Source organism: Cupressus sempervirens, chromosome 9, assembly GCF_028749045.1.
Source record: "Cupressus sempervirens isolate cs-2001-9-10 chromosome 9, ASM2874904v1, whole genome shotgun sequence".
Classification (NCBI taxonomy): Eukaryota; Viridiplantae; Streptophyta; class Pinopsida; order Cupressales; family Cupressaceae; genus Cupressus; species Cupressus sempervirens.
The window spans coordinates 559,075,996-559,101,557 of NC_143126.1; the positions used below are offsets into that span (position 1 = coordinate 559,075,996).

The 25,562-nt window shown below is 38.9% G+C and overlaps 1 protein-coding gene across 2 annotated transcripts in view; it reads left to right on the top strand.

Moving 5' to 3' along the window:
- LOC149539874 (S-adenosyl-L-methionine-dependent methyltransferases superfamily protein) overlaps nt 1–25,562 on the top strand; it is a 199,953-nt gene that overhangs the window by 168,659 nt on the left and 5,732 nt on the right. The window contains exon 9 of one of the 2 annotated variants that reach the window (XM_089801077.1): nt 15,275–15,343. The exons of the other annotated variant lie outside the window; for it this stretch is intronic. Within the exon in view, the coding sequence (XP_089657203.1) occupies nt 15,275–15,294 (20 nt within the window). The 3' untranslated portion in view covers nt 15,295–15,343. The remainder of the gene's footprint in view (nt 1–15,274; nt 15,344–25,562) is intronic. 2 annotated transcript variants of the gene reach the window in all.

The window sequence follows — 25,562 nt, forward strand, 5'->3', positions numbered from 1 at the left end:
ATGGGATGATTCATTTGTGATGCCAATATATCCTCCTCCATATTGAATTTCTATACCATCAAACTACTAGATACAAATCACTGGACTTGGTCTTCTGAAATGGTATGGGCTACTTGGAATTGTCAAACTTGAACTATTGAACTGTAGATTTAGATTGATGAACCAACGCTTTGAATCACTAGTTTCATGTTCAGAACCTTTGGCCTTTGAAATGTGAACTTTGATTTTGATTTGTGGTGCATGGACTATTATGAACCAAAATACACCTAAATGTTCTATATTTGTGTTTTAGTGATAAAAAATATGAAGATCTTGAAATTAAAAAAGATAACTATGAGAGATCTATATTTGTGTATTAGTGATAACAAATATACTGTCTAATTTTAAGAAAACTAATAGCCTTAAATGTATATGATTCAATAAAATAAATAAGAGTACTAGTTGTAGCTATATAATTCTAGTATCACTGATTATGTTAAACAAAATGTTCAATAAAACAAGTATGAAGTAACATAAATGAATCATCTGCTCCATCCTATTATGACTTAATGTGAATGCATCTGATCATTACCTAGATGGTATTATGCACAAGATCTTTACTCAATCACCAAGAGATAATATAATCTATAAGTACAGATTTCTACATACTTAGTTTGGTATGAATAATTTTGATTAAATGTATAGATAATTGCTTGTGTGAATTCAAGACATGAATGATTAATTTAATTTAGCACAAGTATTATGCAATTGTATATGTATGCATGTAAAGCAGTTCACATAGTGAATTGACATACATACATACATGTATATATGCATACAATCATCATAATTAGTTTTCCTTGAATCTGACCAAAGCTATTATATATGAACAAGAGATACATGTTTAGAAAGAAAAAAAAGAACATTTACATAGGTACCTCTTCTCCCCTTGAAGAAAATCGTAGAGTAAGGGCATGAAGATCACAAGGGCACAACACAACAACAAAATGCAATGATCACAAGGGAACAACAACAAAATCCTAGATCTCCATTGATCTCCACCAATGTTCAGAGCTCTCCACCCCTATTCAGAGCTCTCCACCCTCTTTCACATTTAGCTCTCCATAATCAATCAAAACAAATGGAGACTGATTAATGTCATGTTTTATTTTATTTTTTGTTTATAATCCTTAATCCACAATCCACAAGATCTCTCTATATATATACATACATACATATACGTACATACTTACATACATATACATACATATATGCATACATACATATATACATATATGCAAACATGAAAACAACAATGCACTTTGTAAGAGTTCACAATTGTTCAAAAAAATTAATGTTTTATAAGAAAATGCACTTAAAGAATTGTTAGTTTAAAAGCAAGAACATGGCGTTGAAACAATACAAAAAGTACTTGACATGAGAGATTCACAAGCGAGGATGTTGACCAATCTTGAAAACTTGAATGCTGAAATGAAAGATATTGATGAATAAACACCTATACCAAAGTTACAACACAATGTGAAGTTGATTTTAGATAAGGTAGATGCAGATATTCAAAATTTTTATAATCAAAATTTAAGGCATGAGAGTGAAGGAGAAGGAATGACTTCAGAAAGAGAAGGAGAAGGAGTGGCTTTAGAAAGAGACTGCATGACATAAACAACAACTGGACAACATAGAGGATATTACGGGAGCCACTGGATAGAATCCAGGAAAGTGTTGCAGTAGGTACTATGACATTGAAATCACTTGCAAGTGTCTTTGATAATTTATAGTCCAAATATCAAATGCTTATAAGAGTGTTTCAAGTATTGGTACAATCTCCCTACGATGATCCCAAGTATCAAATGCTTATAACAATGTTTCAAGGTTGTGAACCACTTCAACATCCTATGCACGGTTTAGAGGTAATGTCATTGTGATAGAGGCTTTTGCAATGGAATGAGCCTTGTGATTATGATATTTACACATAAGAAGAACTTGCTTCGTCAACTCCTTACACTCAAATCTTCACTGAAGTTATTCTTCAAGTCCTTGCATGCAATTTTAGCACCTTGAAAAATTGTATTTGATCCTGCTAGTTGGGAACAATTGACTGTTCATTTTATTGTACATAATATGATGATAGTTCTACAAGAATTTGTAATCAACCTAGCTAATCAACAACTAGACCCATTGATGGGGACACAACCCAAGAACAAAATTGACACAACAGAAAAGGGAAATTGTATTAACTGAAAAATAAGCTAGTACAAATAGTACAGAGAAAATAAACTTCAAAACATGCCCTAAGGGCTTACAATAGCATAAATCTGGAGATAATTTCTCCTTTCAGTACCTCCTCTCAAACTCCACTCCGAACTACCTTTTACAATGCTAGGAATCTCCTTAAATAGACCCCAGAGGGTTAAGGACTAGGAATACATTCTAGAAAGTGCTAGTAGGCATCCACCGACCAAATAGAAGGTTCCAGAAGCTGTGTTAGAAGTCGGTGCAAATCTAGAAGAATCCAAAAATGGTAATCGAACTTCCGAGAGGCATAACTTTTGAACCGTAGCTCCGATTGACAAACTGTTTGCATTTTCGAAAAGCTCTCGAAGTGCTCTATAGCCCTATGGACCAGCTTTGCTCGTCCCCCATTTTTTGGCCCTTTTCGAAGTCATTTAATGCCCCTAACCTGACTTTGAAGAATTCTTAGGAGGTCTCCAAAATTCAAAAAATTGCAATAACTTTCAAACCGTGGGGCCTTTTGACCTGATTCTTTTTCTGGAATGCTCTAAATCACAATTACATTCATCTGGCCAATTCACACCTTCTAGTTTACCAAAATGATGGCCTGATTACATGCTCCTATTTTTTCAGAATTTTCTAGCACACTGATAGTGGAACTATGAGAGTTGGAACCTTTATTTGACCCAAATGGGTGTCCAAAAATGAAAACACATGAAACAGAAACTAAGTCTAAGTACATTTTTTTTGGGTGACACAGGATTGCCCTTATACCTCTGGATGCTCCTGCATCACCCATTTAACTGCGTTATGACTAGTTTCTTTCTAAAAATATCTGCTATGATATGTTTTTGTAAAATTTCTTGCGAACTCCACCCATTTTTGTTGTTTGCATTATTCTTGTGGAGGATATTGAGGTAAGTCACTTAGCATAGGTTGAGTGAGTTGTATTGTTTTACTATTTGGATTTTGGAATATGAATGCAGCTGGATCAATTTTCTGTTGTGCTAAGATGTAATAAGAACCTTTTAAAAGATCTCTAAATATACATATTTAGAAGGAAATACGAAGAAATACTTGTTTAGAAGGAAAATAAATGAACATTTACATAGCTCCATTGAAGAAAATCATAGAGCTAGGACACATAAATGAAATCGCAGAGCAAGGGCATGACACAACTACAAAATCACATCACAAGGGCATGACATGGCAACAAAATTGCAGAACAAGGGCACGACAACATAATTGCATCACAAGGGCATGACATGGAAATAAAATCACAGAACAAGGGCATGATAACAAAATCAAAGAGCAAGGGCATGACAATGAAATATAAAGATCACAAGGGAACACCAACCAAATCGTAGAGAAAGGGCATGACAATGAAATGCAGAGATCACAACAATGAAATACACCAATAACAAGGGCACAACAACGTTCACAATTCTCCACCCTCGTTCGGAGTTCTTTACCCTCTTTCACACAAAACTCTCTACAATCAAAACAAATGGGGAATGATTTATGTCATGTTTTCTTTCTTTTTGTTTATACTCACATGGGTATTGCAATTATGACACTGACATTGGTATTGTGACGGAGTCGAGGACAATTGCGAAAAAGAATGAAAATCACCACAAATTACATTGTTGTCACAAATCTCTATCTTAATTTGACCCCAAATGTTGTAGTGTTCGACACAATTTTGTTCAAAAATAGTGGTTTCCTCATTAGTTTTGGGTATTTTTCTTTAGTGACTACCCTTGTTCTATTTTTCATGACCTTGTGTTGTATAGTGGATTTTTGGAAAAATGAATGTGTGTAAAAGCTTCCCCACACATGAACTCAAGTTCTTGCTGTTACCCAATTATCACTCCTAGGAAACACCTTTTGAAGTAAAATTATAAACTATAATAGTTAGGATTTATATTACCCCTTCACAAATAAAGTTCATTGTCTAAATTTTAAGTTACAAGAAGTGACACACAAGTTAATATCCCTATAATTTACTAGTAGCTTATAACATCAAATAATTGGTTTTTGTTGAGGGATGCATGCTATCTTCTCATAGTTGATGAATCACTTGCACCATATGTCTTGTTTCCATGATTAGAGCATCTATCTTAGTTTTATCGTCTCTAAAAACATTGTATTTTTATTCACTAGTTCAACCATAAATCATGATATTGTTTAACAAGTTTGTCGATAATTACATGCCAACACATATGATATGAAAAGTCCAAAACAAATTTACTTAGATTTCTAGTTGCCTTTAGTTTTAGATCTTTAAGTGCTCCCCATCCACCATCCCACGTGACTACTACATTCTGATTATCTTGTTCATTTGTTATTCTCTATCTTTTAGTTTGCATATCCTCACTTGTTTCTTTGACATTCTCTAACAAGCATTCCCACTCTTTCAACATGGATATTAAAGTTGATATGTGTTTTTTATTAAGGGCAATATAGGTTTTAAAGAGGCCTTGAAACCCTTTACAATAAGAATAGTGGAGAAGAGATCCCACAAAAAGCCAAATGCTCCCATAGAAAAGCAAGAAATGTCTATCAACCTTGAGAAAAACAAAGAAATAGTATCAACGATAGTACCACCTTCAAACCCCAAGGAACAACATTCAATAAAAAAAAAAACAATAAACCCAAATTGTTGATGAAGGTTTTATAACTAGGATCCCACAACTTGGAAATCAAAATAAGGGAAACAATAGGATTTTCTTTTACCTCCCTTCTTTCAGGGAAAAAAAGTCATATCAAAATGAGGGGGTGATTTCTTAGAGTGCTCACTTACAAGTAGTACCCTCGCCAACCCCCCTGGAAGTCTCATCCTACCAAACATGTAAATCCAAAATTGATGATCTAGAAAACACCATGCTATATCCCATAACAACAACATCAAAAGGACCAACATAAAGCTATCTAGAAAGAGATGATGGGATAGCCATAGAATTTTAGATCGAACCAACATATTCATCAACAAGAGGATGAGTAATCTCATTATTTTGCTAAACTAAGCCAAAAAAATCATTCACAATAGCATTTCTCTAGACAAAGCCATTAGAAATAGAATCATCAATAAGACCAACATCTATCATGACCTTTTGTGCTGGAGCCAAATTAAGAACAACTGAATTTGAACCATCAAGTGATATAGGCTCTAAAGAAGCTTTGTCTGATAAATTATCCACCACTTGAGAAGACTTTTTAGATACCATAGAGTGTTGCAAAGAAGCTCCCTTCCACCAGGAGGAAGGTTTTTTAGGGTCAACTCTTTCAAGAGCTCACTTAGCTACTACGTGACCTGTCTTGAGACACTTTCTACATCTAAAAGGAGTTCCATCATGACCTAAAGTCTGTATCGAAGAGCCTTTGGATACAAAGATTAATAACCTCTAGAAGACCTTTAGATGCATCAATATCAACAAGAATTCAAGCATAGGTGGAATGAAGACTCCAAATCCACCATTAAAATATGTCTTGAACTTCAACTCACTTCCTCAAGGATTGATCCCACCCAAAGATGAAGTAGAAGGCTAGGAAGTTGAACCCAAATAGGCATCTTAAAAAAATATTCAATAGTGGGATTAAAGTCTTGGTGCCAAAGTTTAACCATCAAAGGGTAGTGACATTCCCATGTGAAAAAATTCTCATTGAGGATAGCCTTCCTATCCTCCAAATGATCACATCTAGAAATGAAGAAACCCTTCACCAAGGGAAAATCTTAAATTCAATTCGAGATAATTAGTTTCCAATGCTTAGAATCCAAGAAAGGAGACCAAGAAGAGTTGAGAAAAAAATGTTGAAGTGACAAATGACAATAGCCATAGAGAGAGCCTTGAGACACTACTCAATATCCACAACAATATCTTTGTCAAGATTCAAAGCAACATAACAACATAATGGGAAAAATTTAATATCCTCCTATGTAGTAGAAACCCCAAAGCATACACTAGATGTCAAACTTTGGGCACAAGTAATACCTTCATTAACTTTATTAGATTTGAAAAATCCAAATAATGTGCCCAAGGGAACCCCAACAATGCAGTTCTTAACAAGATATTTTTTCCCTTAACACATAGAAGGTCCAGTCTTTGCAACAACAACAACAATAGTTAAATCCTCTATCCACCCATGGATCAAAGACCTTGAAAAAAAAACTAGAGACTCCCCAGAAAAATTGAACATTTGAGAAAGCCCAATGTCCTCATCCATAGTGGGAGTAGAGTCGACATGGCTATAAGCTTGCAAAGAACCCTTAACACTAATTGTAGTGGTGAGACCTCCATCACCTACTAATGAAACCTTTATAGAAGTCACAACCCTTGATGTAAGATCATGTACAAGAGAAGGGACTTTATTCCCTATCGACACTGAGAATGGAGGCATAGTTCAAGCACCATCATTGACAACAAAAATAATGGGAAAACCCTAACACAAGAGCACATAACCCAATTTCCCTCCACTACTTATGGTGGTGGTACATTAGTTATTCAAATCACATTAAAAGTTGATTTATGTTGTTTGGATACAAGGGTAAGTGCACAAAGTTGTGGTGCCAAAAGGGGGGTATAAGTGGACACCTTTTTCCTGAAATTAGCAAATTCTGGACTTCAACAAGAATTTGAAGATAGTTATGCTCAAAATTTTAAGATATGACAAAAACAAAAGTCGTAGTCCTTTGAATCTAGTTTCTAAACTACTAATTTTTTTTCAAAATGGTTTAGTTTTAGGTCCTCAAAAAAGGGGGCCACAGAAAGTGGTACTGTTTATTCCAAAAAAACATAACATAGTACAAAGTGTGGCCCCCCTAAAATTTTAACTTTTTTTTTGAAATTCTTTAATTGCTCTAGTCAAAAGTTACCTAACACTATGTAGTTTATCCCAGATTTTTCGGGTAATTTTATAATGTGTATTTTTTTTTAATAAATTTTTAAATTAGACCCATCCCAAAAATGTGAATATCTGTGTGCTCCCCCTAGAAATGATTGAAAACTAATCTAAAATCAAAACTTCTTTTTTCCAAAGTGTGTAGAATGGAGTCTAGTTTCTAAAAAACTAAGTTGTTACAAAATTTGATGAATGAGCTAAAATCTATAGCCCAATTAGTACATGGTGGTTTTTGACAAAAAATGAACATACATTCAAAAGAAATTATAGATGAAAGACTTAAAATAGTTCAAATTAAAAATAAATTATATGGTTAGATAGCTAACACAGAGACCTATAATGTTATGTAACCTAATCTTATCGATACCCAACCACGAAGAATCTTTAAGGGGAGCGCACAAGAAAAATCAATCATTTTTTGTATGTTTGCTGGAAAACACGTCTCAAACCTGTTTATAAACTCCAAACCTTTGGGTTGGATCTCCAAGGCAAAACCAAGCCTTAGGCTTGGTTTTAATGCAAAGCTTTGAATAGCGCGTGCGCCCTATAGCACACATGCCCTATTAAAATGCTATTGAATTCGAGGTAGTGCACACGCGCTATAGTGCGCACACGCTATAGTGTGCACACACTATTGAGACCTAAATTGCAAATCAAAACCAAGAGAGAGCTGGGGGGGTGGGGTGAGGGAATGGCTATTTGTGTGTGTGAGAGAGATAGAGAGAAAGTAGGGGATGGGAGAGGGGAGAGAGGAAGTGAGAAAGAGTAGGGGTGGCAGAGAGAGTATAGGATAGGAGATAGAGGAAATGTGAGAGAGTAGGGGTGGCAAAGAGAGTACAAGATGCAAGAGAGAGGAAGTGTGAGAGAGAGAGTAGAGGTGGCAAAGAAAGAGTATGGGATGGGGGAGAGAGATTGAAAGTAGGGTATGGGAGAGAGAGGAAGTGTGAGAGAGAGATTGAGAGTAGGGGATGGGGGAGAGAGAGAGTAGGTGGTGGGAGACGGAGTGGGAGAGGAAGAGCGAGAGAGAGGAGGATGGGAGTGCATGTGTGTGAAAGAGAGAGAGTAGGGAATGGGAGAGGGGGAAGATAGAGTAGCTTGAGAGAGAGTAGGGGATGGAAGAGAGAGTAGGGGATGGAAGAGAGAGTAGGCGATGGGAGAGGGAGTGGGAGAGGGAGAGAGAGAGGGGGGATGGAAATGTGTTTAAGAGAGAAAGAGAGAGAGCGTGAAAATGTGAGAGAGGGTAGGGGGTAGCAGAGAGAGAGTAGAGAGGGAGAGAGTGAGAGAGAGAGAGAGAGTGAGAGAGAGTGAGAGTAGGCAGTGGGAGAGGGAGAGCGAGTGAGAGAAAAAGTAGAGGATGGGAGAGGAGAGAGGGGGGATGGGTGTGTGTGAAAGAGAGAGAGTAGGGAATGAGAGAGGGGAGAGAGAGATAGAGAGAGTAGGGGATGGGATAGAAAGAGAGTAAGCAATGGCAGAGGGAGTGGGAGAGGGAGAGAGAGGATGGATGGAGGAGAAAGAGATTAGGCAATGGTAGAGGGAGTGGGAGAGGGAGAGAGAGGGGGGATGGAAGTGTGTGTAAGAGAGAAAGTAGGGGATGGGAGAGAGTGTGAGAGAGAGTAGGGGTGGCAAAGAGAGAGAGTGAGAGTAGGGGATGGGAGAGAGAGGGAGAGAGAGAGAGAGAGATAGTAGGCGATGGGAGAGGGAGTGGGAGGGAGAGGGAGAGGGGGAATGGAAGTGTGTAAGAGAGATAGAGTTGGGGATGGGAGAGAGTAGGCAATGGGAGAGTGAGTGAGAGAGAGAGAGGGGGGGGGGGAATGGGAATGTGTATAAGAGAGATAGAGTAGGGGATGGGAGAGAGTGTGAGAGTTTGATAGAGAGTAGGGGGTGGTAGAGAGAGCTTGTACAGGATGGGGGTGAGAGAGAGAGAGAGAGAGTATGAGAGAGAGTAGGGGATGAAAGAGACAGAGTGAGAGTAGGGGATGGGAGAGAGAAAGTAAAGAGGGAAAGAGAGTACTTGAGAGAGAGAGAGATAGTAGGTGGTGCAAGAGGGAGTGGGAGAGGGAGAGAGAGGGGGGATGGGAGTGTGTGTGACAAATCTAGAGAGTAGGGGATGGGAGAGGAGAGAGAGAGGGGGGGGATGGGAGTGCGTGTCTATGAAAGAGAGAGAGTAGGGGATGGGAGAGGGGAGAGAGAGAGTAGGGGATGGGGGAGAGGGATTGGGAGAGGGAGAGAGAGAGAGGGGGAATGGGAATGTGTGTAAGAGAGACATAGTAGGGGATGGGAGAGAGTGTGAGAGTGTGAGAGAGAGTAGGTGGTGGCAGAGAGAGCTCGTATGGGATGGGAGAGAGAGAGTGAGATTAGGAGATGGGAGTGTGAGAGAGAGTAGGGGATGAGAGAGAGAGAGAGTGAGAGTAAGGGATGGGATGGGAGAGAGAGAGAGAGTAGAGAGGGAGAGAGAGAACTTGAGAGAGAGAGATCTAGTAGGTGGTAGGAGAGGGAGAGGGAGAGAGATAGGGGGGATGGGAGTGTGCGTGACAGATGTAGAGAGTAGGGGATGGGAGGGAAGAGAGTGGGGGGATAAGAGTGTGTGTGTGTCTATGAAAGAGAGAGAGTAGGGGATGGGAGAGAGTGTGAGAGTGTGAGAGAGAGTAGGGGGTGGCAGAGAGAGAGTACGAGATGGGAGAGACAGAGTGAAAGGATGGGAGAGATAGAGTGAAAGGATGGGAGAGAGTGAGAGAGAGAGTAGGGGGCGACAGAGAGAGAGAGAGTATGGGATGGGAGAGACAGAGTGAAAGGATGGGAGAGAGTGTGAGAGAGAGTAGGGGATGGGAGAGAGTGTGAGAGAGAGTTGGGAATGGGAGAGAGAGAGAGTAAGAGTAGGGGATGGGAGAGAGAGAGTAGAGAGGGAGAGAGAGAACTTGAGAGAGAGAAATAGTAGGTGACCTGGGAGAGGGAGTGGGAGAGGAGGAGAGAGAGGGATGGGAGTGTGTGTGAAAAATCTAGAGAGTAGGGGATGGGAGAGAAGAGAGAGGGGGGATGGGAGTGTGAGTGTGTGTGTGTGTCTGTGAAAGAGAGAGAGTAGGGGATAGGAGAGAGTGTGAGAGTGTGAGAGAGAGTAGGGGGTGGCAAAGAGAGAGTACAAGATGGGAGAGAGTGTGAGAGAGAGTAGGGGATGGGAGAGAGTGTGAGAGAGAGTTGGGAATGGGAGAGAGAGAGAGTAAGAGTAGGGGATGGGAGAGAGAGAGTAGAGAGGGAGAGAGAGAACTTGAGAGAGAGAAATAGTAGGTGACCTGGGAGAGGGAGTGGGAGAGGAGGAGAGAGAGGGATGGGAGTGTGTGTGACAAATCTAGAGAGTAGGGGATGGGAGAGAAGAGAGAGGGGGGATGGGAGTGTGAGTGTGTGTGTGTGTCTGTGAAAGAGAGAGAGTAGGGGATAGGAGAGAGTGTGAGAGTGTGAGTGTGAGAGAGAGTAGGGGGTGGCAAAGAGAGTACAAGATGGGAGAGACAGAGTGAAAGGATGGGAGAGAGTGTGAGAGAGACTAGGGGATGGGAGAGAGTGTGAGAGAGTACAAGATGAGAGAGACAGAGTGAAAGGATGAGAGAGTGTCAGAGAGAGTAGGGGATGGGAGAGAGTGTGAGAGAGAGTTGGGGATTGGAGAGAGAGAGAGAGAGTAAGAGTAGGGCATGGGAGAGAGAGAGAGAGAGAGTAGAGAGGGAGAGAGAGAACTTGAGAGAGAGAGAGATAGTAGGTGGTGGGAGAGGGAGTGGGAGAGGAGGAGAGAGAGGGATGGGAGTGCGTGTGAGCGATCTAGAGAGTAAGGGATGGGAGAGGGGAGAGAGAGAGGGGGATGGGAGTGTGTATCTGCAAAAGAGAGAGTTTAGGGGATGGGAGAGGGGAGAGAGAGAGTAGTGGATGGGAGTGTGTGTAAGAGAGAGTAGGGGATGGGAGAGAGTGTGAGAGAGAGTAGGAGGTGGCAGAGAGAGAGAGTAAGAAGTGGGAGAGGGAGGATGGGAGTGTGTGTGAGAGATCTAAAGAGTAAAGGATGGGAGAGGGGAGAGAGAGAGAGTGTAGGGGATGGGAGAGGGGAGAGAGAGTAGGAAGAGAGAGAGAGTAGGGAGGGAGAGAGAGTAGGGAGGGTGGAGAGTGATGTGTTCTAATATAGTGCGTACGCGCTATAGCGTGTACGCACTATGTGAAATCACCTAAAAACAGTCAAAAAGCAATTTTGGGGCCCGTTTCATTCATTCTCTACTTTTGTTCTATTTTGCACTCTGTTATCCCGACAGAAATCGCGGGTTTCAACACAGCAAACATTCTTTCAAAGTGGCAAACACTATTTCAACCTAAAAAACACTATTTCAAGGTGGCAAACACTTTTGGAAGCTAACAAACACCAAATTCAATCATTGGATACACGATTTGAAGACTTTTTGAATATTCCTTGTATAGAAAAGGTTAGTGCAATCTATTTTAAATATTGTTTGTTGGTATATAGATACAAATTTGATTATAATTTGACATGTTGTTTAATATATAGTGAATTCATTGAAATTTGTATGTTTCAATGAAATGTTATTTCGAAATGGTTAGAAATTTGACAAGTCATTTTATATATATATTGTGTATTCATTCAAATAATTATAATTTTTATATGTATTTGAGTAATTTGTAATTTACACATTTTAAGTAATTCAAATGTTTGAATAATTTGACATGTAGAAATCATCATCATGCCAAGGAAGAAACCAAAAAACCAAATAAATGAAGACAGGGAGAGAGATTTGGCAATTAAAAGAGATAAAATGAAATTACTACGTGAGCAAAGAAAATTGCAAAGCAATAATGAAGAATTGACTTTCGAAGAGGATCAAGAACCACCGGTACCAAGAAACAAAGAGGAAGAATTGGAAAGACAAAGAGAACGAATGAGACTATTACGCTTAAGAAGACAATTGAATTGTGAAGCTACACCATCTTCTAAAGTTGAAGTCATATCGTCCGCTACACCATCTTCCAATGTTGAAGTCATATCGTCCTCTCATGTCGAAGAGACACCGATTTGTAGATCCGATGATATACACACTCCATCATGTCATGTTGAAGGCGCAACATCAACACATCAAGTAGGTGATATTCCATCTTTTGCATCTTATTGCCAAGGCACATCATCTTCGGTTCAAGGTATGCAATACACTCAACCTTATGTTGATGTTCAAAATGTTGAGAGAATTGAAGAGATTATAACACCTTCTAGAATTTTTTTTAGAAAACCAAAATATTTGATTGATATTGATAGTAACATTTTGAAATCAATGCCTGACAAGATTAGCAAGCGTACTTGTCAAAGAAAAGTTAATCGTATGTGGAGATTATTTTTTGATGAATTAAATATTACAGGTCAATGCCAATTATTTGCTGAAATGATGAGGAATTTAAAATTTAGGCCTATCATGAAGATTCTTGGGCTAAGAACGATGGATGATTCAAATGAAAAAAATATTGTAAAGAATCTAATGAATGCTTATGACAAAGTGGGTTCTAAATCACACACCAAAGATAGTAATATCGCAAGACGAGTACGTACATCGACAATAGTAAGTAGCCAAATGAAGAAAGCTCAACTCATGAGAAAGGCAAGAAAAACATTAAAAATTAGTAGAGGTACTCTAAGGAGAGCCATGCTAAGGCATGAGAGATTGGAAGATCCAACAAAAAATGAGTTATGGACATTTAGCGGTAGACTATCGCGAAAGGATAAAGAAATTAGTGAAGCCTTGAAATCATTGATCGAAGATTTTTGAAAAAATAACACACGTGTTTCCCCTAATCAAAGAGATGTTGTAAGAAGGAGGATTGGTAGCCAAAATCGCGAGCCACATGCAAAACATTTTTTGGACACAACTCAGACACAATTTTTTGCAAAATTTATTGGTATGTATCCTCAAATTTGAATAAGTCAAAGATTTTTTGAGATGGGTAAACCTTTTTATGTGAAGATAAATCACACACACACAACTTGTTGTTGTAGGATACATATTGAATTTTCTAACCATTTTGATGTTTTTAGGCATATATGCATAATTTTGCATTCTCAGTTTATTTTGCAGGATTGTGACATAAATGAGCCACCAAGATCTTAAAGGAAATTCATATCCAAAATTTTATGTGAAATAAGGGACGGCCAACAATTTTATAAGACATCATGCTTGGATGGTACGTGCTTATTTTGTGGTTCTTTGCAACTTTTATCAACTTGTCAACATATGGATAGTACACATGCAATTGGAAATGAAATAGTAGATTATGGAAAATTTAAGACAGTGACATATGCTCTAAAAGATGGGAAACATGGTAAAAGATGTGATTTAGTCATTGAAAAGATTCCAATGTATGAGTTCATGAAGATTTTTCGTGAAAACATTATTTACGAGTATGCAAGGCATACCCATAGAGCTCGATGGCTGGATTTGCAATTCAAGTTGTGCAAGGATACGTTTCCACTGGATACCATTGTTTCGGTTGTAGATTTCGTAGAGAACTACACACTACAACCACAAAATGAGGTGCAAGCAAAGTATTATACTTCTCAACAGGTTTCCATATTTGTTCACATAACATTCATGCATTCACCTACAAGTACAGAGGATGATAGGAAGATTTTGAGGGAGTACCATTTTTACATCAGCGATGATCGATCACATTCTATGGAGTTCATACATGGTTGTTTTCAACTATTTTATGGAGATTTGGCTAACAGGGGCATCACATATCATCAGCACATTATTTGGTCAGACAATTGTGCATCTCAATTCAAGAATGCACGGATGTTCTATTGGTTGAGCAGGATGCACAAGTTGTGTAGAATTCAATACATGTGAAATTTCACAGAGGCTGGTCATGGAAAGGGAGAGCACGATGGTGCAGACGCATGCATCAAAAGAGCCTTAGCTCATGAAGAACTAAAGTATAAAGATGGAGCAATATTGACAGATGCAAAATCCATCGTCTAGTGGTGTAACGCTACAATGGGTCCAGGTAAGGAAGGTGAGTCTACGGTTCGTAAATTTTTTTGGTTGATAGATAATACTAACATTGCACCATATCAGGATTGTTGCACACTAACAGGATCCAGTGAGTTGCACTCTTTTAGAAGCTCTGATGCAGGTTCATGGAGTATCCACACACGAAAAATGGCATGCTATTGTCCATCATGTGCAGAGGAAAATTGGGATGACTGTGAGTCGACTGAATGGGTGGACAAATGGGATATACGGGTTTTGGACCCAATTGACACCTATCATCCCCCACAAGCACTAGAAATGGTACAGATGGAATCGTCTATTGACTTTGATTGCTTGTCTGATCTAGTGCAACCTAGTAATATATATATTTATATATCTTTGTAATTTCAATATGTACCTTTATAACTTTTACGCAAGTATTTTCTAAATTAATGACCGCATTTTGTACATTTGTTACTGCAGGGCATGTTTTTGTTGTTATTGCACCTGAAGACAATGAAGAAGGGACAAATTATTATTTGTGTCGTTGTGTTCAAGCCAAAAAAAAATTGGATCACTCGGTTATAGATGGTGAAGGTTTAGAGTACCATGTCGGTGCGGTGGTTGTAACCGGCACATGGCTTAGACGATATTCTATGAAGAACCCTAACTTGTGGTTATTTGAGGATTGGCAAATAGAGAGGAAGATTCTTCATTATTCAAATCTTGTTGTCGCATCAAATGTCCACTTGATAAAATATGGTGGAAAACCACATAATAAGAATCTTTGGAGAGTTCGCGAGTCAGACCACGAGGCAATACTTGGGACATTAAAATGTCGAGCAGATCCAATTGGCTCATTAGATTGAATACAGAGAGAGGGAGAGAGAGAAAGAGTGATCAACTAGATCCAAATACATTGTTGCAACCTCTTCCCCAAGACTGTCCACATGAATAAGGTGGTCCGTATTGTTATGATGCGTAAGTGATGAGATTTAGTTTAAATCATAGATTTTATGTTTTGATTTGTTTAGAATCTAGATTTTATGTTTTGATGTCTCCAATTTTTTTAAAGCTAGAACAATATTTTTCATATTTTCTTATTGTGACGATATTTTTCTTTCATTGCATGTTCTCATGGATGACAGGAGGGAGAGAAGAAAAATAAGTAGATTTCCAAACAGCCAGCCACCCTTCTTGTAATTTATTCATTTAAGGTAAAAGTCCCATTTCCTTTGTTTGGCTTTGGTATTTGGTTATTTAAAGTCATTATTCTAGTTGGACCTTCGTATGTTTGAATTTGGGATTTTTTAGTGTCTATTTGTTATGATTATACTGAATTATTAATTCTACGATGTTTCTATTATTTAATTATTTAAAATAAATTAAAACTTTTTGTATAAAATTATTATTTTTTATTTCTATCTATTTGTTATGATTATTTCTATTATTTAAAATAAATTAATTCTATAATATCTCTATGATGAACTATTTATATTTCTAAACTTTACATATTTTACGCCATGACCAACAATCAAACTATTATAACAATACAAATACATTTAAATAGTAATGTAAGAATGGTTTAGTTCACATAAAAAATAAGTCTATCTTAGATATTCTAAATACATCACAAAACTTTATCGCTTCAAAAAAAATCGAATTTCTCCCATCTACTTGAGTTCCCATCAATTGTCCATAAAACTGGGAAAGGGAATAGGTGCTATGCTCCCAATCCCAACATCCTCCTATCCACTACTAGGAGATGTGTGTAATGTAGGATTCAGCTCCATCAAGTTAGTCATTTTTTTCACTAGTTGATTGGGACTCTCACCATTTTTTGCCAACTATGGTGACAATGCTTGGGGTTACACTTATTAAGTAAGAATATTTCCTAATCTAGGGATTAGAGCATTGAACATATTAGAATTTGATTTATGCTATGGGAGAAGAGGTATGTTGGGCATACTAATTGATTCTAGGGCTAGTGTAATTACATCTCCTTCCACTAGTGTTGTAAATATAATTTCTATAGCTATTGAAGGTGCACCTCCAATATTTGGTCTATATCTCTTTCAAACATTTAGATTATCCTCTCTTTCTTTCCTCTTCTATTCCTTTAGTGCAACCTTCTCTGCAACTCATTTTCCCCTCTCTATGGCATATAAGATCTCATTTCTTGCAATCTTTTCCTCTCTCCCATCTTTCCTATCCCTGATCTTCTCCTTCATGTAAAGTGCATTAGCCTCAGATAACTTCTTAGTCTCTCTTGTTCCTTAGAATTTTGTATCCTTTTCTTTGGTAGCTATAGGAATCTACTTAAGTAAACCACTATGTTGTTTTCTATCTAGTGGCATGTAACGTATAAAATCATCATCTCCATCATAGTCATTTTGGGCCTGGGTATCAAAAAATTGTTAACTATTTATTTCATCATGGTTGCCGCCATTTTCAAAGCATTAGATGACATCCTTGGGGTCAACATGTGGCGGGGATGGAATTAAAAGGGAAACATTTTCATCCCCACAAGTATTTGGTTACCCAAGGTTTGTGACAACCTCCTACAACCAATCTGGTTGTGAATCTTGCATTAGCAAGCTTAATCTAATATCAATGTTTGTTGTATGCTCAAGTTTTTATCTCCTATAATAGTCCACTAGCTGGTTCAGGTTTTCTGGTTGGGTATTTTTAGGTGCAATTGTACCTAGTCCCTTCATATTTTGTCCATAACTCCTCAACAAAGTGTTAATTGGTTCATCTAATAAGCCATTGATTTTTAGGAAGGATTCAATAGTGATTTCCTCCCCCTCGCTTTACAACTCGTCAATATTTGCATCATCTACAGTAGTTGTTTCTTGCAACTCATCTCTTACACTTTCTTAATTTTGCCTCTTCTAGGCTTGTTCCAACTAGCCCTTGCCAGTCCTAAACTATTGGGTGATTAAAATACCCTTTTCCTCACTCTAAAATATACTCTAAAACCAACTACACTTGTTTTGTAAAATATCACTCAAAACTGGCTATTTCAGTTTGCCAACTAGTCCTAGTTTGAGGCCATTTACAAAGCAACTCACAATCCCTTGACTTTTGGAACTCCCATGACCCAAAAAAGTCTTAAGACATGACTCGAATGCAAGGATTCTTTTATTTTTTTGGTCTCATGATCAACTTTACAATGGTTTTTACAAAACCCTCCTTTCTAGCCCCTTTACCCTAGGGCTTTCTAGAACTCTTACTTTGCAACGTCTCTAGAACCCCAAAATGGTTCAACCACCTTCACTTTGGTTATATTAGATGACTTCAAACATAAAATGCAACTCTTGTTTGGAGAAAACACTAAATCCACCTTGGGAGCAATCACATACCCCTTTTTATGCACTCAAATTTTAGGGAAAACTATGCAAATACTTCTTAAATGGTTTCAACACTCAACTTTTCAGATGGAAATGGTTATTATAGACTCAAACCAACAAGAAAAATCCCAAACTTGAGGTTTCTCAACACTCAACAATCAAATTTCAAAACTATTACCAACACTTACTACTAGGACAATTTCTAGTTTTAATGGTCAAACTCCCAAACCATATAAAGGACCCCCCACTGTTTTTGCATTTTTAAACACTCTTTTTGGAGACCTACAATAACCTCTCTCACTTTTTGGAGATCACACTCCATTTTCATTTTACGACGCCATCTCGGGTGATGCTGAAACTTGCAATGTTGGCTAGTACAAAGTTGCCAATTGCCAAATCTCTCTCACCTTTCCTCGTGGGATCGAACTGTCTACTCCATTAGCTCCGTGTGGTCAGGTAAATCCTATCCCCAACCTCATCCTATCCCCTTCAGTGCTCAAACCTTCTCAGGCACGCCAATCCAGAATGTCCCCAAGGGTCACTAAATGCCATAGGGCTGCAATCTTTGACGAGGCATATCTCGGAGCTCGTGCGAGGTATGGATGCGATTCTACTTCCTACAGGACCATGTTGCAAATACCTATAATAAACTCTCTCACTTTTTGGAGATCACACTCCATTTTTGTTTTACAATGCCATCTCAGGTGATGCTGAAACTTGTAGTGTGGGCCAGTTCAAAGTTGCCAACTGCCAAATCTCTCTCACCTTTTGTCGTGGGATCGAACTGTCTGCTCTGTTAGCTCCAGGTGGCTGGGTAAACCCTATCCCCAACCTCGTCCTATCCCCTTCAGTGCTCGAACGTTCTTAGGTACACCAATCCGAAATGTCCCCAAGGGTCACTAAATGCCATAGGGTTGCGATCTTTGACGGGGCATATCTCGGAGCTCGTGCAAGGTATGGATGGGATTCTAGTTCCTACAGGACCGTGTTGTGGAGACCTACAATAAACTCTCTCTCTTTTTGGAGATCACATTCTGTTTTCATTTTACAACGCCATCTCGGGTGATGCTGAAACTTGTAGTGTTGGCCAGTACAAAGTTGCCAACTGCCAAGTCTCTCTCATCTTTCGTCGTGGGATCAAACTGTCTCCTCCATTAGCTCCGGGTGGCCGGGTAAACCTTATCCCCAACCTCTTCCTGTCCCCTTCAGTGCTCGAACGTTCTCAGGCACGCTGAACCAGAATGTCCCTAAGGGTCACTAAATGCCACAGGGCTGCGATCTTTGACGGGGTATATCTCGAAGCTCGTGTGAGGTATGGATGCAATTCTAGTTCCTACAAGACCGTGTTGTGGAGACCTACAATAACCTCTCTCACTTTTTGGAGATCACACTCCATTTTTGTTTTACAACGCCATCTCGGGTGATGCTGAAACTTGCAGTGTGGGCCAGTAGAAAGTTGCCAATTGCCAAATCTCTCTCACCTTTCGTCGTGGGATCGAACTGTCTGATCCGTTAGCTCCGAGTGGCCGGGTAAACCCTATCCCCAACCTCGTCCTATCCCCTTTAGTGCTCGAACGTTCTCAGGCACGCCAATCCGAAATGTCCCCAAGGGTCACTAAATGCCATAGGGCTGCGATCTTTGACGAGACATATCTCAGAGCTCGTGCGAGGTATGGATGCGATTCTAGTTCCTATAGGACCGTGTTGCGGAGACCTACAATAACCTCTCTCGCTTTTTGGAGATCACATTTTGTTTTCATTTTACAACACCATCTCGGGTGATGCTGAAACTTGTAGTGTTGGCCAGTACAAAGTTGTCAACTACCAAATCTCTCTCATCTTTCGTCATGGGATCAAACTGTCTGCTCCATTAGCTCTGGGTGGCCGGGTAAAACCCATCCCCAACCTTGTCTTGTCCCCTTCAATGCTTGAATGTTCTCAGGCACGCTGAACCAGAATGTCCCTAAGGGTCACTAAATGCCACAGGGCTGCGATCTTTGACGGGGCATATCTTGAAGCTCGTGCAAGATATGGATGAGATTCCAATTCTTACAAGACTATGTTGTAGAGACCTACAATAACCTCTCTCGCTTTTTGGAGATCACATTCCATTTTCATTCTACAATGCCATCTCGGGTGATGCTAAAACTTGTAGTGTTGGCCAGTACAAAGTTGCCAACTGCCAAATCTCTCTCATCTTTCGTCATGGGATCAAATTGTCTGCTCCATTAGCTCCGGGTGGCCGGGTAAAACCTATCCCCAACCTTGTCTTGTCCCCTTCAATGCTTGAATGTTCTCAGGCACGTTGAACCAGAATGTCCCTAAGGGTCACTAAATGCCACAGGGCTGCAATCTTTGACGGGGTATATCTCGGAGCTCGTGCAAGATATGGATGAGATTCCAATTCCTACAGGACTGTGTTACAGAGACATACAATAACCTTTCTCGCTTTTTGGAGATCACATTCCGTTTTCATTCTACAATGCCATCTCGGGTGATGCTGAAACTTGTAGTGTTGGCCAGTACAAAGTTGCCAACTACCAAATCTCTCTCATCTTTCGTCGTGGGATCAAACTGTCTACTCCATTAGCTCCGAGTGGCCGAGTAAACCTTATCCCCAACCTTTTCCTGTCCCCTTCAGTGCTCAAACGTTCTTAGGAACGCTGAACCAGAATGTCCCTAAGGGTCACTAAATGCCACAGGGCTGCGATATTTGATGGGGCATATCTCGGAGCTTGTGCGAGGTATGGATGCGATTCTAGTTCCTACAGGACTATGTTGTGGAGACCTACAATAACCTCTCTCACTTTTTGGAGATCACACTTCATTTTTTTTTTACAATGCCATCTCGGGTGATGCTGAAACTTGCAGTGTGGGCCAGTAGAAAGTTGCCAACTGCCAAATCTCTCTCACCTTTCGTCGTGGGATCAAACTGTCTGCTCCGTTAGCTCTGAGTGGCTAGGTAAACCCTATCCCCAACCTCATCCTATCCCCTTTAGTGCTCAAACGTTCTCAGACATGCCAATTCGGAATGTCCCCAAGGGTCACTAAATGCCATAGGGTTGCAATTTTTGACGGGGCATATCTCGGAGCTTGTGCGAGGTATGGATGCGATTCTAGTTCCTACAGGACCGTGTTGCGGAGACCTACAATAACCTCTCTTGCTTTTTGGAGATCACATTCTATTTTTATTTTACAACACCATCTCGGGTGCTACTGAAACTTGTAGTGTTGGCTAGTACAAAGTTGCCAACTGCCAAATCTCTCTCATCTTTCGTCATGGGATCAAACTGTCTACTCCATTAGCTCCGGGTGGCCGGGTAAAACCTATCCCCAACCTTGTCTTGTCCCCTTCAATGCTTGAATGTTCTCAGGCATGCCGAACCAAAATGTCCCTAAGGGTCACTAAATGCCACAGGGCTGCGATCTTTGACGGGGCATATCTCGAAGCTCATGCAAGATATGGATGAGATTCCAATTCCTACAGGACTATGTTGCAGAGACCTACAATAACCTCTCTTTCTTTTTGGAGATCACATTCCGTTTTCATTCTACAATGTCATCTCGGGTGATGCTGAAACTTGTAGTGTTGGCCAATACAAAGTTGCCAACTGCCAAATCTCTCTCATCTTTCATCATGGGATCAAACTGTCTGCTCCATTAGCTCTGGGTGGCCGGGTAAACCCTATCCCCAACCTCTTCCTGTCCCCTTCAATGCTCGAATGTTCTCAGGCACGCTGAACCAGAATGTCCCTAAGGGTCACTAAATGCCACAGGGCTGCGATCTTTGACGGGGCATATCTATGGGCTGTCAATACTTCGACTATACTTTAAGTCAATGATTATCAATATGTGAAAAAATGGAACTCTTTGTATTTTGAAGTACTGAGAAGATGGCCTTGCCCTTCCCCAGGAGTTTCAGAAGTGGGAGAAATTAGGTAAGAGAGTGAAAATGTTACTATCACTTAAACGCACATGACGCAATTGGAAATGCAAATTTTGATGGTAATCATTTTGTGATAAGGGAGAGACTAGGGATGATCATTGTTACTATCTCTTTAGTAGTAGAATTTTTTTTTCTCTTGAATTTGGTAGTGGGGGATCAGTGGTAAGACTCCTTGGATATTCCTTCTTATGATGTTAGTGACAAGTGTTGCTCTTTGAAAACACTTGTAAAATCTTTTTTAAATTATTAGCTAAAAATAGAGAATTGTAAGTATTAAACATGATTAGCCTTTAGTTCCTAGAAGATCTTTATTTCCCCATCAATGCATTTAGAAAGTTAAGTTTGAAGAAGATCATAAATAGAAAAAATTAGAGAAGCAATTTAAACATTTATATTGATTGGAAACATGTGAGTCTTGAGTTTCCTCTACCTTTTAAAGAATGTTCCTTAGCTAGCAGACCTAATTCCACATTCCATAAGACTGTCATTGCGCTAAAGATTTAGGAAACCAACTGCTCTAAGATAAAGCTTCCCGGTCAATAATAATCTAGCCTATTGAGATACATAATACTTCTCAATTAAACTTGTGTTAATTCAGTATTAATTTTGTAATTAACTACAATTTCAGTATCTGTGTACAGGGGGTGACTGAGAAAACTATTTGAGGTCCAATTTGAAAATATATTTGTAAGGATCTCGACCAAGGTTCACAAATTTGATGATTAATTCATTCATTCAAGCCAGAACCTCACTACAAAAAAATAATATATAAAAAAGGTAGTGAATAACGTCATGTCTAGACCCAAATCAACCAATGAAAGTCAAATTAGCATAATGTGGAACAACAATATATGCATTGAGTAGGTTGTCATAAAAAAGCTTCATAATAAAATTCATGTCTAGAATTAAAAGACCTTAAAGAACATTTATGCTTGTAACACAAATGGCCATTCAAAACTGAATATGATTACAATATGTGAAATAGCATTACAAGAACTTGTAATGCTCTTGTGAACATCATGTTAATTCTTGTAAGAATCCCTAAGATGCTTGTTATACTCAAAATTTTGTTGAAATTGAATTAATTTTTATCCTGTCGGTTAATTGGCTTAGGGTGATATATGCTTCTTGGATGGAATAATGAGTTCATGATTAACTCTGTATTAAGATTCATAGCATCTTCTAGTTATTTGCAAAGGAAATTTATAAATTACTTGCTAATGTCATATGGCTTGCTTGAGAAAGATGTCTGTGTTCTTATTGATGGGTACTAATGACTATCCACATTTAGTTCTTTAATATCCTATTTGACAAGCTTTCCATAGACATTTCTTTGCCATACTAAGTATTTTTGAAAACATATTTGAGTAGGACTATAGTAGATACTACCAGAAACAACTTCTTTGCAGTTTTTGAGAAATACTAATAAAGCAAAAAAGAACATCTACTAGTTGGTAGACATAATGGCAACTCTCTAGCAATTGAATTTAATTTCATACATGCACATATCTAATTTAATGTCATACACGAACATATCTAATTTAACGTCATACATGAACAAACATATAATATAAAATGATAACCAATAATGTCATATACATTAACAAACACATAATATATTATGATAACCAATAATGTCGTATATGAACAAACATATCATATATTAACCAATAATGTCATACATCAAATATAGAATGTCATATGTACATCAAATGTGTATCGAATATGTCTCTCAGATGCCTATATATATACATGGGGAAGGAAACAAGTCTCTATATATATGTATCAAATATCTCAACTACATCTTTTCCTTCCCATGAGGGGAAGGAAACAAGTCTCTCGACGTCCTCTGCCATCGTGTGGAGGGAGACAGTGGAGATGACGGGGCCTTCCTGATACACTCACTTGACCTCTTGTTGAGGCTCTTCTCTAGGTCCAACTAATACAAAGAAAGTAGATATGAATCAATATTTTTATAGGTTGAAATCAAATATATGTGCTCACAAAATCAATTATTTTCTTACCACCAACAAATAGTCACTCTGTAATTCCACCTCAAATGCTCGTGGACGATCAGGCGTGACAAGACCCTACAAAAATTCAATAAATATAATCACTTATAAATAACATTAGAAATTTTGAGATTAACTATTATAAACAACAACTAAAATGAAGAAAATTCTTTCATACCTCCGTCAGTGGCTGTGAGCTAGCCACAGCTGCGGCCACTCCACTATCAACAGACTGTCGCAGATGAGGAGGTGTGTTCGACATCATGAGCTGCACGTCATACAATACACGTTATATCTAACATGAAACATGGAATAAATATAATCAAATGAATTAAATTAACATGAAACAACTGTACCTGTGTGAAGCTCGTATGATGTCTCTGCTCTGCATCTGTGGTAAAGATTGAGGGTCTTGTCGAGAACTGATGCACATGCATATTTTTTTTGGTCAATCCTTAATATGATTACGTAATAAATATATGTATTAATTAAAATGATTAAATTGATACATACCTCAGGACTTGTCGAAGGGACAAAAAATGGGCCTGGAGGATCACTGCTAGGCCCAAGAACACTTTGACCCTAAATTTTGAACAATGTCAATAAATACTAATTAATTAATCATTCACTATACGTATGAAATGTGATCAAATTAGTAATTTACCTGTGTGTCAATGCCAAATGTCTCATTCAGGAACTGATCCGTGACAAGCCCATCATCTGCACCATCTCCGACATGAGTGCCAAATGTGCATAGGGATCCACATGAAGTGCACATGTGACCACAACGTATAGAAGGCTCCTCCTCAACTAATGGGCTCATGGAATGGACGAGGGTCTATGTCAAAGCATTAATGGTCCCTAGAGTGCTGGCCTCTACATGTTCCTTCACAACTGAAGGAATAATCACATGCTCACGCTGTGGATGGACCACGAGTACCCTAACTACATTAGGGTCACGACGTGCTCCGGGCCTCTCAAATGATGACCCCCCACCTCTACCCTGGGAGTCTAACATATCAAAATAATTGGGGATCTCCCCAAGGAAAAACTCACAATATAATTTCTTCAAAAAATACATGGGGACCTCGTGATTGTTGCAAGGAGGGGCATCAAAAACCATCCACCATCTATCCCAAAAATTATTTCTAATAGCATCATGTATGCACCAATGGATGGGGAATCGTTTAGTACCCTCTCTGATAGTATTTTGCTCATCGGGTTTTCAAAATAATGCACATATACTACCTTTTGGTATTTCCTTTTTTTTAACATCTTCATATGACAATTTATTTGCATAAAATCTTTTTTGTTCATCCCTCTTAGCCCGCCAAATATCTAACTGACCACTAACTGAGGCTATCTGAATGTTAATGGATTCGAGGGATGATGCCAATTGAGCCCCCATTGGATTGGTTTGTTCGGATTCTTTCAACCGAGCAATGATTCCTTCTAATTCAGTTTTGCCTCTCTCTATTTCATTTCTTAGATTTTCTTGTGTGCCTGGTGGAGGTCTTGCAATTGGTTCGGGTTGTGGAATTTGTTCTTCTTCTTGAGGAGGGTTTTGGTTTTGGGGTTCTTGAGGGTTTTAATGTTCTTGTGGATTTTCTGGTTGATTATGAACATTTCCTGATAAAAAATCAATTGAAATTCAAATAAATAAACAAATCTATATGAAATTTGTAAAAACCCTACAAAAGAATATAAAAAACTTACAAAACAATATGAAAAAATATCAAACAATGCAAAGTTAGGTTTATATCACTTATGGCATCGTCGTGGGTGCGCTTGTGGTCTTGGATTTCGTCGACGAGGAGGCATTTTGGCAAATGGTGGTGCAAATGTTGAGTCTTCAACTCACGTACGCGCTGCTCGCTGTAGGAGTAAAAGAAAATGGTAATGAAAATGATGGGCTGCGAGTTTGCAGCCCATCATACATACTTTTTATTTTTTAGAAAGCGTGCACGCGCTATAGTGCGTGTGCGCTGTTTAAAATAGAAAAAAAAAATTTCGTTGTCACCTTTTTGGCACCACAACTCGGTGCATATGCCCACAACATTAGTACTTATGCACATGCCCACATGGTAGAACAATCCCTTACATAGATATAAAAGATATTGTCTAA